Below are 16379 nucleotides of genomic sequence, written 5' to 3'. Positions count from 1 at the left end.
CTCATGAACTTTTCATAACACATTTTTAGAGCCGTCTTCTGGAGCTTATGTTTGCTTCTCTGAATCACCGATCAACACTCAGACACTTGAGACTGTCTAAACTATAGGGGATAGGGTTCTGCCTATCATGAACATATTTCCATTTTTTTTTCTTAGATTGACTCAGTTCATGACTGCTGTCCCAATATAACTATTAACAGTGTTCCTTTCTCTCTCAAAGTCCCCAAATCCAGAAAATAAATCAAATGATCATGTTCACTATAGCTAAAGGAAGTATCTTCTCTGCCCCAAACTACCTTGATGATATCAAATAAGTGGTTCCAGACTCTCTCTAGCACCTCCACTGTTAACCAGGTATAGGGGCTAGAGAGCACATTTAGGGCCTTAATCTGCTGGTCTAGCTCTCGCAAATCATTGAAGTCTGCTCGGGCCTTTGTCAAGGTGGCCAAGAAGGCCTCATGGTCCTTCTGCAGCTTCCGGATTGCATCCAGGGAGACACAGCGCACGGGCTCTGACAGGTCTTCCTCGGCCTTCTCACACCAGTTGTTGAAAGCTGAGGCCTTGTGTGCAAATTCCATGAATAGACTCTCAGCCTATAAAGAAAAAAAGACAATTCTATCTTTTCCAATAAAGTTCATCAGCAGAAAAGAAAACAGGATAAAAAATGACTGTCTTCAAATATTTTTGGTACCAACACTGTAAGAGGGCAGAACTAAAACGAATGGAGACCATGCAATCAGATGGGTAGACATGGGAGTTCAAGGTACAAGCCCTGATCCAAGCATTTTTTCTTTTTTTCCAACACTTACAAATGAAGTTGGGTAACTTCTAGGATTATTTTAGCCATAAGATTCTCAAAGTGACAAGGGTAGTTTTCAATGATAAGATTTCATGATTTCTTGTTCTGATGTCTGTGTTCCATGACTAATTGGCATATAGTATAACATGCATGAATTAAGTTTAAGTGAATGAATGGATGGATGATTAGATTTTTAAAAAATCATTTGTTGGATAGGCATTTCTTCTTTCTCTTCTTGATCTGCAGCCCTCACTGCTTTGATGCTTATTTGTGTATACTGAGTTGTCTTCCTACCTTCCTCTAAACCTTGTTCAGAGCTCTTCTCATGCTTAAATTCCCTGTTTAAATCTATTTCTTACCCTCTAAACTATATCTTTAGCCATGAAATACTCTCTGGAGTATTCTGAATGACTGTGAATTTCTAAATAAGAGAAATAGTATGGATTTTTTCCATACAGAAGGTAATGAAAAGTTTTAGATTTAAAACACATCATATATTTTGTGTCAGCCGATTGTACTTTCAAAGAGATTTTGTTATACAGATATGAGAATCCGTTTTCATGTCAAAATGGGTTAAGAGGAAAAAAGCTGACCCAAATGGAAGGGAGATTGCAAAGGTATTGTATATCATTACATTGTCACTGTATTCATTTCAGCAATCTATACACCAAAATAGACAAACACAGAAAAAACTATTACTTCCCCTACCTTGGAAGGACATGGAAACCTATAAATAATGTCATATATTTTCATAATATTATGTATCAACTGAATATTTTACAGAGATTTTATAATCATAAAATAAGATAATATGTGGTTGTCCACTAATTGCTTTAATTTTGCACTTAAGATTAGTTTCTGTAGGTTATATGTCCCTCAGTACAGTTAAAATTAAGAGTCTAACTTTGTGTGTTTCCTGATTTCTTTAATTCTCTACTTTAACTTGTTGCCAGGTACAATATCTTATGGTCTAGAAGTACTCAGTATTTTCACTGGCCATCTTGAATTCTTTTTACTATTAATAATTTTATCATCAACATCCAATATCTTAGCAGTCACCAAAAGACAGAACATTTTAATAACTATATCCATATGAAACATAGTGGTTTATATTACATTTTCAGGTCCATTATCTCTTTTGATAGTAATCAAGATCCATCAAAATATGATGGCGATATCACCCTATTTTCTAAATAGAGAAATCAACGTTCAGAGATGTTAAGCAACATATAGAAGGTCTGCAGCTAGGAAAGATGAGAACACAAATTTTACTTGTCTAATATTCCTTTTATTTGAGTTAGAAAAAACACAAGAGCAATCTTGACTCCTATATGCCAGTATTAGTTCTGCCTTAAATTAAGATCCTCTAGTCCTTGTCTCACCTACTTGTTTGCAATATATGTGTCTGACTTCCATCATAAGTCAGCTGAATCAATCTGTCTACAAAAGAAAAGCTTATCAATCTAAAAATGAATTACTTCATGTTTATAAGAATGTCTTCCTGATTCTTTGCAATATACTCACTTAATTGTCTATAGTATACAAACATGGTTTCCAGTATCTATTTCTGGATATAAATATTCAAGGTCAGGTGTTGGCGCATCTTTTTTTTTTTTTTTTTTTTTACCTCCAGTAGGGGCCGTCGTTTCTCTAGCAATTCCTGTCTATGGACTTCAGAGGCCTCCAGCAGCTGTTCCCAGTGCCTCACCAAGGCAGCATGGCGCTCCTCAATGGCTTTTGTCTGGCTGTGCTCAGCAGCCACAAGCTGATCCTTCAGGTCAGTTATCTCAGACAGTTTCTCTTGCTGGAAGCTCTGCAGACTGGCATGCAGTGTGTCCTGAGAAAGACCCATAGAGAAGATGTGAACAGAAAATAATGCAGATTCTAAGGGGTCACTCACACCTGGGTTCCACCACATTGGACCTATGCAAGAGTTTAGAGTAGTGGACAATTTTTCCAAAAAGGAAATTTGACTTAAAGACTTTCGTAAACATTTGGAGTTGGAATTATGATTAAATTCCAGTGTTTTAAAACTGGATTTTTAGATTAGGTGCAAAATTAATATTAAGGGAGATTTTGAGCATGATGTGATATTTCAAATCTTCCAAATCAAAATTAAATCCTTCTTAAGGCTCAGTTCCTAAGACTCTTTTATATCACTTATTAGATTTTCCATTCTAATTAGTATTAACAGACGTACACTGCTAGAAATTGTGAAAGTATGCAAACGAACGAAAGACCTTTTACAGGTGACAGTGTGTGTGTGTATGTGTAAATGATATTAAAATCACAAAATTCAGGATGTTCTACTTTGTTTTAACAGGGTGGTGTGTATATGACCAATCCTCCCTTTGAGAACAATTTTAACCCCTGGATAAAAGCACAAAAAAAATCAGCTGTTTAAAAGGGATCAGGATGCAACTCAAATAGCTATAACTTGAGGTATCAAAATTACAGGGAGAAGGGAATAGTAGCTAAAAAAGAGTAATACTCTCTGTCACTTTTTCCTTTGAAGTATAAACTGTGCAGGGTGAAGTTGCAGAGAAAGCAGCTGCTCAGAGCTTTTGATCATCACATTAGAGCTAAAAGGACAGAAACTAGAATTCTGGGAAACTGAAGCATTCACTATTTGAGGAAACCATGAAAAGGGAGCTACAGAAAAGGAGGCTCAATAATCTCCTCGTATGTCCAACTTAGGGCATTTACAGATTCCTGAATACAAGTTGTAGAAGTCAAGCAGAAAACAGTAGCTAAGAATCTAAAGTATAAACAACCTAAAGAATTTAAAATCTAAGAATTTTTTGCAGTCAGAGTGTTGAGATCAGGACACATCAAATAGGAGCAGATTTAGTGAAAGAGGTTAAGTCTGGAAAGGTTCTATGTTTAAAAACAAACTGAAAAATGGCTAGTCTTCAGAAAAATTGAAATCATGTCTTGCATCATTACCAAGAAAGTAGGGGTTGAATAGGGCATGAGATGGGAGAAAAGTATTAAATTATAGCTTTAAATAAAAACTCATGAATTAATTACTTTAAATGTAAATGGATTCACTACTCCATGAAAATCATGAAAGTAGATAATAATCAACACTCAACTATATGATATTTATAAAAGATACATCTAAGACATATTGACACTCTACACTTCTGTGTTCATTGCAGCATTATTTACAATAGTCAAGATATGGAAACAAACAGCCTGTCAAAAGAACAATGGATAAAGAAGATAGGTGATATACATATATGGAATACTATTCAGTCACGAGGAAGAAGGAACCCTGCTGTTTGCAACAACTTGGATGAAACTTGACACCATTATGCTAAGTGCAATGTCAGACACAGAAAGACAAATACTTTATAATGTTATTTATATGTTGAATCTAAAATAAGCCAAACAGAATATATTGGAGGTGAAGGAAATGGGGAGAAATTGGTGAAAGGGCAAAAACTTCTATTTATAAGATTAACAAATTCTGTAGATCTAATATACAGCATGGTAATTATAGTTAATATTCCTATATTATGTACTTTAAAGTACATACATAAGTTTTACAAGTCTTACCTGTTCTCACCTTAAAAAAAGTGATAATTATGTCACAGAATGAAACTGATAGTTAATGCTATAGTGATAATCTGTTGCAATTTATGAATGTACAAAATAAAAACTATAAAGACATAGAAATGTTTTTAAAATAAATGGAAATAGATGTACATTGCAAACAGTAAACAAAAGAAAATTGGTGTATTACACTAATATGTGAAAAAAACTTTAAATTAAGAAGTGTTTTAAAAGATGTGTTATTAGAGAGAAACTTTTCATAATTAAAATAATTAATTCATCAAATTGATTTCATAATTCTAAATGTCAACACAACTTTTAACCTAGCTTTAAAACATATAAAACTGAAATATATTTTTGGACTCAGAGGGAGAGGGAGAGGGTGTGATGATTTGGGAGAATGGCATTGAAACATGTATAATATCATGTAAAAATCGAATTGCCAGTCTATGTCTGATGCAGGATATGGCACGCTTGGGGCTGATACGCGGGGATGACCCAGAGAGATGTGGGGAGGGGGGTGGGAGGGGGGTTCATGTTTGGGAACGCATGTACACCTGTGGTGGATTCATGTCAATCTATGCTAAAACCAATACAGAATTGTAAAGTAAAAATTAAAATAAATAAATAAATTAATTAATTTAAAAAAATAAAAAACATGAGCAATAGACTCTGATAGGTAATGCAAATCATTGCAAAATCACATTCTTTTCAATTAGACAAAGTCTATTCACCAAAACAGGTCATTTGTTGGATATAAAGTAACCTCCTAAAGTACCATAGAGTGTGTTTTTAAAGTAAAGTTGAATAAACTAGATATAAATGTCAAAAAAAGATAATTAGAAAATTCCCAAGTGTTTAGAAATTGAACAATGCACTACAGAATAAATAATGAGTTAATTAAGAAATTATGCAAGAAATAACAGATATTTTAAATTAGATGATAACAAAAATAACATGAAATCTGTGAAATGTATCTAAGGATTTATTTAGAGGAAAATGTATAGTCTCAAATCAATATACTAGAAAAGAAGAATGGCTAAGTATTTAACAACATCAATATCTATCTTAATTTTTTTTAAATCAAGTAATCTCAAAGAAAGTTAAAAAATTATAAAGATAAAAAAGATATTAATGGAATATAGTACAAAGATAAAACAGAGAAAAATTAAATGGTCAAGAGTTGGTTCTCTAATAAAAATGAGCACTTACTGGCAAGACTGATGAAGGAAAAAGAACTAGCAAGTTATCTCTATCACAAAGGGGACAATTTTACAGGTCCTATAGATAATAAAACCACAACATTTGGGAATGAAATAACCCTTTATGTGAAGCTTCTGTGTGATGTGGGTCTTGGACTTCATGGGCATTTATGAACAAGGCAACCGTGCTCTCACCTGTTTTGCCAGGAGAGTGGAGAGGGCAGCGAGGTCTGTATCATTGCTATCGGTCTTCAAGTTTGCTTCTTTCTCAGCTGAAAAATAAAGGTAATTCATAAGAAGAGAAGGAGAGTTGGTTTTATATCAGGCTTGGCAAAGAAGAAAGGCATAATTACTATTGGCCGCAAGAGAGCCTCTTGACTCTCCGAGGAGATGATTCATTAGAATATGGCAGTGGGAGCCAGTAAACTATTTTTCTAGATGTATATAGGATAAACTGAAACAGAGCTAGAACCAAGAGAACTTATGGATGATTCATTGAACAACAGAAATCTTCAGCTTAGACATACATTATAAGTAAATCAAACACAGAGTTTATTTTCTAAAATGTTTGCCATGACTCTATCTTTCTGAATATCATATGGAAATCACCAATTTCCAATAAAAAAGATGTTCTCTGGGATTATTATTCTCTCAGCATATGTCTCTATAAGTTTGTGTGTGTGTACGTGTGGGTATTTTTGCACACATGTGACTTTAACTGTAATTGTGTTCAGACAGGATAGGAATGGGTGATGAAGGGGGCATCTTTCTTCCCATGTTGAGCAACAGAGCCTTGGGATCCATTCAATAAACTGAATTATCAGCATTTCCTCAAACCCAGAGGCCATTGTCCTCAAATGAGTGCATGCTAAGTCATTTCAGTTGTATCTGACTCTTTGCAACCCTATGGAATGTAGACTGCCAGGCTCCTCTGTCCATGGGATGCTTCAGACAAGAATACTGAAGTGGCTTGCCATGTCTCCTCCAGGGGATCTTCCCAACCCAGGGACTGAACTTGCATCTCTTACGTCTCCTGCATTGGCAGGTGTGTGCTTTACCACCAGCACCACCTGGGAAACCGCTGGTCCTCACACATCATACCTATCCAGGCCTCAACCACATCAGCCTTCCAGTTGAACTGCTGAAAGTCATAATCATCTTCCAGTTGTGACTTCCAAGCAGCCAATGACTTGGCCAGAGAAGGAATCTTTTCATTTAGAGCCTGTATCTTGTTAGAAATCTTCTCTTTATGTTGACTTTCCCCCTGTATCACCGAGGTTGAAAGGAGGAGAGATAGATATATTGATGAATGTCCAGAGCCTGAAGAGTGAAATCCTTTGCACTAAAAACCTTTCATCTCTCTCCTTCCAAATATATAGCTACTCTTTTCTAAGTCCAGTGAAATTATTCTATTATTCATCTATAATAGAATATCTATTACCCGGATGATATTATCCAGCATTTGGACAGTCTCCTGTTTGTCCATGTAAGTGTAATCTTAGTTGACATAAGCATCTCAAAGGTACAAAATCATCTGTTTAGGATTCTTTGTACAGCCTTTAGATTACTGAGGTTCTATTAAAACTAGCATTTAAACAAAAGAATGGTTCTCAAATTACAAAGAGATTTCAGTGGGGTCCTCATATCCAGAGGTCAAAGAAATTTCTTCACATTCTTACAGTACTCTATGACCAAAGCAAGTCATGTGTAAAATATTTTTAAATGTCATATTCTGCATAGAGTATGAGTCAATGAGTGATTTTTAAATATCTAAAAAGTATACCTATAAGACCTTGAAAAAAAGCTTCCAGAAAACAGCAATAAGTAAATAGATAATTGTTTGCTGAAACAGTAACAAAAAGGCAGCTTAGAAGAGATTACCAAGGTTGTGCATGATTTTAGCAATGTTCATGATTCTATATTTGGTCCAATCCCTTTTTGAAGATCCTTTTTTTGACTTGGAATCCCTGGAGTATATCTCACCTTACTCAGGATGTCTTCTCCTTGAGCACACACATTTTGCACTCGAATCTCATGGACAGCAAAGTCATTCTCCAAAGCTTCAAGCTTCTTTTGTAAGCTCTGTGTGAATGAGTCAGTGAGAATCAAAACTTCCAAAATTAGCAATCTATCCCACTCACATTCTGATTCCTTTTGATGCCATTCACCAGCAATGATTCAACTAAGTTGGCAGAGTATATGAGTGTTCACTTATTCCTGAATAGCTCCAGTAAATTTCTCTTCCCAAATTCCTCACTTCCCAGAAAGGCAGTCTTGCCAAAGAGCCATAGGAATACATGTGACATTGTTTATAACTAATCATTCAACTTGAGACTTCTGGATTTGGGAGTGAGTATTAATCAAGCTAATACAAAAGGATTTCTCCATGTTGAAATGTATGTATAATAATTCTTGGAAACATTCCATCTAGCAGAAAAATATTTAGTATCAAAAACATCCTATGCTAAGAACTAACCTGAAACTTTCTTATTCTACCAGAAGAAATATTCTAATTTTACAGATAAAAATGTTGACTACTTAAGAAAATATTCAAATTAAACAGAAGAAAATTGATCCATTCTGCCAGTTCCTCACCTGAGTAGCAGCCAAAGTGTCTCCAGAATCCCCTTGGGCAACCAGAGCTTCCTTTTCACTGATCCAAGCTTCCTCCTCCTCAGCATTCTCCATGAATTTCAAGTATTCTAGGGATTCTTCCAATTGAATCCCTCTGTAACAGGAAAGTATTCCCCACCCCAAATAAGAAAAAAAAAAAAAAACTAATGAGCAATGGAAGTGTAGCAAAGTGGCACAATCTTGTAAGATTTTCAGATTTTGGCTGTATGGGTGTAAGGGAGAAAAATACTCCGTTATTTTATTACTAAGCACTGTACATAATGTTAAAACTGGGGAGATGCAGAAAGTAAAACAGACATGTGGGAGATAATGTGGTATAAAGGATAACATATGCAGGGCAACAATGATGAAAGACGGCTGCAAGTAACTGTAAGCACACCTCTAGAGAGACAGTGCCATAAAGACATAGAAACAGTGTCATTTCTTCCTGGGGTACATAGAGGAAGCTTCATGGAAGACTTGGCATTTGAGCAGGGACTTAGAAGCTAGAAGAGATTGGTAGCTAGGGAGAGATGCTGAGCAGGCACTTAAGTATCTTCTCAATACCTACCCAATACCTGCAATCCAACAAGAAAATTCAGCCTCCTATCCCCAACTCACCGAGCCTTGGTCAACTCGTTGAGCTGGTCCCAGTGTTGAACAAGCCGATCAAGCCTGTCCTGGATCTCCTCTCGCCCCACGGTGGCCTTGTCTTCCAGGCTTTGAGCCATATCCAGCACTTTCTGAACAACACACATCCTCCATGTCATATTTCCCCCAGCATCTCCCCATTTATCCACATTTCCTAGAAAAGTATCTAGCCCTTCCTACACTCTGGCTCATTTATAAACTGGATGTACTCAAGGCAGTCCCGACAATCCTGGGAGAATGAAGAAAGCTGCAGTAAGATCTAACATGCTAAACTTCATCAAGGGTTCAGACAAATACCTTGGCATTTGCACTAGACTACTTTCCACGATCTGACTGATGGTCACAGGGTGACCCTGCTGCCAAGCCAACAGTCAGGGTTGCCCTCTTTCCACATGGCTCAGCTCAGGTACAGCATTTCCAGATGTCCCACCCTGCATCCTAATTGTCAACAACTGTGCCCTGAACTGTCAAAGATGCTCCTTCCAGGGAAGACATGGGTTTCTGTGCAGATTCTTCTATTTGTAGAAGGCACAATATGGAGGAGAATGCTTGTGAACTCTACAGCCAACTGTCTATGTGACCTTGGCACTCTGCCTTCACATTTTGTAGCCTCAACCTATTAGGTTAGTGCAAAAGTAATTTCTGTTTTTCACTGTTGAACTTTGCCATTTGATATTGGAATACATTCTTAAATAAATGTAGTTAAGTTATACATCACTTTAATACACAATTTTTGCTTTGTGATTTTTTCTAATAAATTATTACTTGCTATTTATTTTACATGTATTTTAGACTATGGAAATTAAGTTAGACAAAAAGCAAATTTGAGCAATTTTCTTATTCGAGCTCAAAATGGGTCAAAAATCAGCAGACAACTTGCAACATGAACAAGGCATTTGGCCCAGGAACTGCTAATGAACATACAGTGCAATGGAAATTAAGTAGTTTTACAAAGGAGGCTAGAGCCTTGAAGATGAGGAGCACAGTGGCTGGCCATCAGAAGTTGACAATGACTAACTGAGAGGCTCACGGAAGTTGATCCTCTTACTACACAAGAAGTTGCCCAAGAATTCAACATCAACCATTCTATGATCATTTGACATTTGAAGCAAATTGGAAAAGTGAAAAAGCTTGATAAGCAAGTGCCTAATGAGTTGACTGCAAATAAAAAAAAAAAAATCATCATTTTGAAATGTCATCTTCTCTTATTCTATGCAACAACAATGAACTATTTCTCAAATGGATTGTGATGTGTGATGAAAAGTGGATTTTATATGACAACCAAACAATGACCAGGTCCGTGGTTGAACTGAGAAGAAGGTCCAAAGCACTTCCCAAAGCCATATTTTGAGTCATGGTCACTGTTCGGTAGTCTGCTACTGCTCTGATGCACTACAGTTTTCTGAATCTCCATGAAACCATTACATCTGAGAAGTATGCTCAACAAATCAATGAGATGCACTGGAAACAGCAATGCCTGCAGCTGGCACTGGTCAACAGAAAGGGCCCAGTTCTTCTCCTCAACAATGCCCAACCACATGTCACACAACCAACACTTCAAAAGTTGGATGAAATGAGCTACAAATTTTGCTTTTGTAGCCCAATTATATCTGCTGTATCTACCTGACTTCTTACCAACTGACTACCTACCACTCCTTCAAGCACCTTAACAACTTTTTGCAGGGAAAATGCATCACAACCAGCAGGAGGCAGAAAATGCTTTCCAAGAGTTCACTGAGTTCCAAAGCATGGGTTTTTATGCAACAGGAATATGCAAACTTATTTCTCACTGGCAAAAATGTGTTGATTGTAATGTTTCCTATTTTGATTAATAAAGATGTGTTTGAGGCTAGATATAAGGATTTAAAATTCAGGGTCTGAAACCATAAATCTTTTGCACCAACCTAACATTTATCCTAACATTTATCCTTCATTTATCCATAACATGAAGTGCTACTATTATATTATCTCTGGCTTTTCAGGTTTCATATTCCTACCTGGATGGCAGATTCATGTGCCACCAGCTCCCCTTCTAGGCGTCTGTGCTTCTTCAGCAAATTCTGAACCCCCTGCAGATCCCTCCCATAGTCCTGGGATCTCACTCGTACCAACTTCTCCCTGAGACCGAAGAAGAAAACTTTTAGACTTTAGACATCTGAGGACATCCTAAAAAGATGATTTTCTAAGCATATGTGTTTGGCTGGGGGTATGGTGGGGGTAAATTCTGGAACACTCTGGTGTCAGTAATCACAAAGTTAATAAGTGACAGAGCCTTTCAGCAAAATATTGGACTTAGAGCAACACAAATTAAAATAACGTACTGGAACAGCCTTCTCATTCATTTCTTTGCCTATCTACATGTGTATCTTCTTCTCTTTTCTCAGGAACTCACTGTTATTTCTCTTTCAAAAAATGTGAAAAGCATATATGTCTGTATAAATTACATATATATAGACATATATGCTTATATGATCCTCTATTAATGTCAATAATTACATATATGGTATGCATGCCTGCTCAGTTGTGTCCAACTCTTTGTGACCCTGTGGACTACAGCCTGCTAGGCTTCTCTGTGCATGGGATTCTCCAGGCAACAATACCAGAGTGGGTTGCCATTTCCTTCTCTAGGGGATATTCCTGACCCTGGAATTGAACAGGGATCTCCTGTAACTCCCTTCATTGGCAGGTGGATTCTTTTATCACTGAGCCTCAGGGGAAGCCCATATCAATAATTAATTCAGGTAAAATAGACATAAAAACTGACATCACAGCTGTCATGGCAGTTGGATTTGTTCTGTGTATAAAATCATCACTTTGAAGCATGGTGAAAGACTAGGTAGAAAATATCTTACTATTTCTTTTATTGGGATATAGTTTTACAATATCTTACTATTTCCAAAAAGATTTAAAATGTCCTGCTTGGTGCCCCATGTGCATTCTTTTCCTCTGATTCACTGATAATGCACAAGAATCAGCAGTTTTATGGAAAAGGAACGTGATGAGACAAGGTAGAAATAAGACAAATTATTTGATTTAGTAAGATTTTTCCACCTCTATTTTTACAAACAGTAGAATCAGTAAGATCAGTGCAAAGAAATAGAGGGAAAAAATAGAATGGGAAAGATTATAGAGATCTCTTCAAGAAAATTAGAGATACCAAGGGAATATTTCATGCAAAGATGGGATCAATAAAGGACAGAAAGAGTAGGGACCTAACAGAAGCAGAAGAGATTAAGAAGAGGTGGCAAGAATACACAGAAGAACTGTACAAAAAAGATCTTCATGACCCAGATAATCACAATGGTGTGATCACTCACCTAGATGTCTAGAGCCAGATATCCTAAAATGTGAAGTCAAGTGGGCCTTAGAAAGCATCACTACAAACAAAGCTAGTGGAGGTGATAGAATTCCAGTTGAGCCATTTCAAATCCTGAAAGATGATGTTGTGAAAGTGCTACACTCAATATGACAGCAAATTTGGAAAATTCAGCAGTGGCCACAGGACTGGAAAAGGTCAGTTTTCATTCCAATCTCAAAGAAAGGCAATGCCAAAGAATGCTCAAACTACCGCACAATTGCACTCATCTCACACACTAGTAAAGTAATGTTCAAATTCTCCAAGCCAGGCTTCAGCAATATGTGAACCGTGGACTTCCTGATGTTCAAGCTGGTTTTAGTAAAGGCAGAGGAACCAGAGATCAAAAGGCCAACATCCGTTAGATCATCAAAAAAGCAAGAGAGTTCCAGAAAAACATCTATTTCTGCTTTATTGACTATGTCAAAGCCTTTGACTGTGTGGATCACAATAAACTGTTGAAAATTCTGAAAAAGATGGGAATACCAGACCACCTGACCTGCCTCTTGAGAAATCTGTATGCAGGTCAGGAAGCAACAGTTAGACCTGGACATGGAACAACAGACTGGTTCCAAATAGGAAAAGGAGTAGGTCAAGGCTGTTGTATTGTCACCCTGCTTATTTAACTTATGTGCAGAGTACATCATGAGAAACACTGGGCTGGATGAAGCACAAGCTGGAATCAAGATTGCTGTGAGAAATATCAATAACCTCAGATATGCAGATGACTCCACCCCTATGGCAGAAAGTGAAGAAGAACTACAGAGCCTCTTGATGAAAGTGAAAGAGGAGAGTGAAAAAGTTGGTTTAAAGCTCAACATTCAGAAAATTAAGATCATGGCATCTTGTCCCATCACTTCATGGGAAATAGATGGGGAATCAGTGGCAGACATTTTTGGGGCTCCAAAATCACTGCAGATTAAATTAAACTGCAGCTATAAAATTAAAAGATGCTTACTTCTTAGAAGGAAAGTTATGACCAACCTAGATAGCATATTCAAAAGCAGAGACATTACTTTTCCAGCAAAGGTCTGTCTAGTCAAGGCTATGGTTTTTCCATGTATGGATGTGAAAATTGGACTGTGAAGAAAGCTGAGTGCCAAAAAATTGATGCTTTTGAACTGTAGTGTTGGAGAAGACTCTTGAGCATTCCTTGGACTGCAAGATGATCCAACCAGTCCATCCTAAAGGGAATCAGTCCTGAATATTGACTGGAAGGACTGTTGTTGAAGCTGAAACTCCAATAGTTTGGCCACCTGATGTGAAGAACTGACTCACTAGAAAAGACCTCAATGCTGGGAAAGATTGAAAGGAGGAGGAGAAGGGGATGACAGAGGATGAGATAGTCGAATGGCATCGCCGACTCACTGAACATGAGTTTGAGTAAATTCTGGGAGTTGGTGATGGACAGGGAGGCTTGGCATGCTGTGGTCCATGGGGTCGCAAAGAGTCAGACACGACTGAGCGACTGAACTGAAGAATCAGCGATAATACCATAGCAAGTGCTATGTAGGCTTCTCTGGTGGCTCAGTCAGTAAAGAATGTGCCTGCATTAGCAGAGACCTCAGTTCAATCCCTGGGTTGGGAAGATGCCCTGGAGAAGGGATAAGCTATCCACTCCAGTATTCTTGGGCTTCCCTGATGGCTCAGATGGTAAAGAATCTGCCTGCAACGTGGGATACGTGGTTTCGATCCCTGGGTTGGGAAGATCCCCTGGGGAGGGCATGCAACCCACTCCCGTATTCTTGCCCGGAGAATCGCCATGGGCAGAGGAGCCTGGCGGGCTACAGTCCACAGGGTCGTAAAGAGTCAGACATGACTGAGCACAAAGCACAGGTACTATGTAACATTTTCTGCCAATGTCAAGTTCAGTCGCATATTAGATAATGCAAGACACAGAAAGAATTACGATTATGATCTGTCCAATAAGCCGTAAATGCTCAGTTATCTAATTCAGAATGGGCATTGGCGGCCATAGTGGTAAAAAACCCACCTACCAGTGCAGGAGACATAAGAGACATGGGTTTGATCCCTGGGTCAGGGAGATCCCCTGCAAAAGGAAATAGCAGACTCCAGCATTCTTGTCTGGAGAATCTCATGGACAGAGGACTTAATACATATGAACTATCTAAAAACAAGCATATGTGTGTTAGTCACTCAGTCGTGTCCTACTCTTTGCAATCCCGTGGACTGTAGCCCACCAGGCTCCTCTGTTCATGGAATTCTCCAGGCAAGAATACTGGAGTGGGTTGCCATTTCCTTCTCCAAAATATCTTCCCGACCCAGGGATCAAACCCCAGTGTCCTGCATTGCAGGCAGATTCTTTACCGTTTGAGCTATGGGAAGTCTAAAAAACAAACAGATACAGCTCCTTAATTTTCTTCCCAGAATGTATGTGAACTTCTCCTCACCCACTCCGTGCCTGTCTCCTTCTGCGTACACATAGTGAAAAAAACTGATAAAAATAAAACCAATGTTCATTTTACTTATTTCATTTCAGCATCAAGTAAGAACAAGTTTGGTGGATTATCTATTTTCCTGGACTATCCACACAATGTGAGCTGTCAGTACATACTCTATCCAGAACTCTTCATCATCTAGGTCCTGGAAGAACTGGAACAAGGCATACACCTCTTTCAGTTTCTCATGATGCTCAGCCGCCAATTCCTTGACATTCAGGAAGCGCTCGTTGACATTATCCATTTTCTCCTTGATCTGATCAGTATTGAAAGTCCCACTGGAGATCAGGTCTTTAGCCAATGTGTTCAGGTCCTGGAGTGCATCCTAGAAAGCCCAAGTGTCCTCAATGATTAGTGTAGTATAGGTATTAAGTAGACCTTTAAACACTGCTAGTTCAAGTTCAAAGACTGGGGAAAATAGATCATTTTTGAATATAATGAATTTGACCTTATGCTTTTTTAACTAAGTTTGGATAAGGGCAAGAATACAGACATTATAGATAGCATGGCTGCTTTGTTGGAACTATGTATTTGGCCTTCTAATGTGTTCCCTTGTGTTTTCTTCCTCTCCCCATATGGAAAATAAGACCTTGGTGAACAACCACTGTGTCTCCACACAGGGCATCTTTTACAGTGCTAAATATGACACAGACTGAGTGACTGAAATATTCAAGAAGATTCTCTTTTGGCAACATTCTCAGGCTAGTCACATTCACAACACAGCCAGCCTCTTCTGTGTCCATTTGCATTCCAAGTCTGCCCCCTAGTGATGTTCAAGAGAATATTATCAAGTCCTGAAACTAAGAAAACCTTTGACATCATGTTCTTTCTGTGTCTGTGTTACCAAATAAAACTGATAATATAAAATCCATCAATGTGAAATTAACACCTCTCTGAATGTTTATCATAGCTCACAGGACACATCTCTGCTTGACATTAGGATACAACTGAAATGCTCCATAGAACTTTCACAATGTACATATAGTTCAGCTGCCTTGCACATGTTCCCATCTGATTTTTTTTAGTAGTTCTGAAAAATAAACTTTTATTTTCTTTAAAATGCCAGATCAAATATTTCAGCTTTGGAAGAGAGTGAGTTTATATTCATGGTTAAAAGATAAACAAGATCATTTTTAGGATCTACTTCTTGGAATCTGACTCCAGTATTCTTGCCTGGAGAATTCCATGGAGAGAGGAGCCTGGTAGGCTACAGTCCATGGGGTCATAAAGAGTTAGACATGACTGAGTGACTAACACTTTAACTTTCACATTTTATTGGAATCTTAGAATCTATGATTTAATGATAATAAAGTTAACAGCTCTGAAGTCTATAGATTTGACCTGATTATAATGACTGCTTGTTGAGAACACTAAGCTCACGTTTGCAAAACTGTTTTCTCAAATGGACTCCTGAGACAGGGCAGTGAAAAGTCAGCAATATTTCCATTCTGGCCAGAAGAGTCCAATTCTAATATTACTTACCTGTCTGGCCAACATCTCTCTTTCCAGTAGCTGATGCTTCTTGAGCAAGTTTCCTGCTGAAGCCAGATCCCTGGCCTGATCCTTCATGGTCAGCAGTGTCTCTGCCTGGAAATGGAAAGGTAAGCAATACAGTTGCCAGATGAAAACTGTCTTTAAAGAGAACAAGATTCTCAACCATGTCCCCAAACTTTTCCCAAGAAAAGTTAAGGAAATTGCTCATGCAAAAGTCTATTTATCTGCCAAGAATTTATTAAACTCCC

The 16379-nt window shown here is 37.8% G+C and overlaps 1 protein-coding gene across 1 annotated transcript in view; it reads right to left on the bottom strand.

Moving 5' to 3' along the window:
- The window catches only part of SPTA1 (spectrin alpha, erythrocytic 1), an 80083-nt gene that overhangs the window by 6790 nt on the left and 56914 nt on the right, over window positions 1-16379 (bottom strand). Inside the window, exons 34-43 of the mRNA XM_040230165.1 lie at window positions 16120-16224; window positions 14754-14962; window positions 10821-10941; window positions 8794-8915; window positions 8155-8287; window positions 7544-7641; window positions 6661-6833; window positions 5755-5831; window positions 2427-2636; window positions 297-593 (exon numbers count right to left, since the gene is read on the bottom strand). Of these exons, the coding sequence (XP_040086099.1) occupies window positions 297-593; window positions 2427-2636; window positions 5755-5831; window positions 6661-6833; window positions 7544-7641; window positions 8155-8287; window positions 8794-8915; window positions 10821-10941; window positions 14754-14962; window positions 16120-16224 (1545 nt within the window). The remainder of the gene's footprint in view (window positions 1-296; window positions 594-2426; window positions 2637-5754; window positions 5832-6660; window positions 6834-7543; window positions 7642-8154; window positions 8288-8793; window positions 8916-10820; window positions 10942-14753; window positions 14963-16119; window positions 16225-16379) is intronic.

Source organism: Oryx dammah, unplaced genomic scaffold (assembly GCF_014754425.2).
Source record: "Oryx dammah isolate SB20612 unplaced genomic scaffold, SCBI_Odam_1.1 HiC_scaffold_28, whole genome shotgun sequence".
Classification (NCBI taxonomy): Eukaryota; Metazoa; Chordata; class Mammalia; order Artiodactyla; family Bovidae; genus Oryx; species Oryx dammah.
This window is presented reverse-complemented; position numbering and strand designations above follow the sequence as displayed.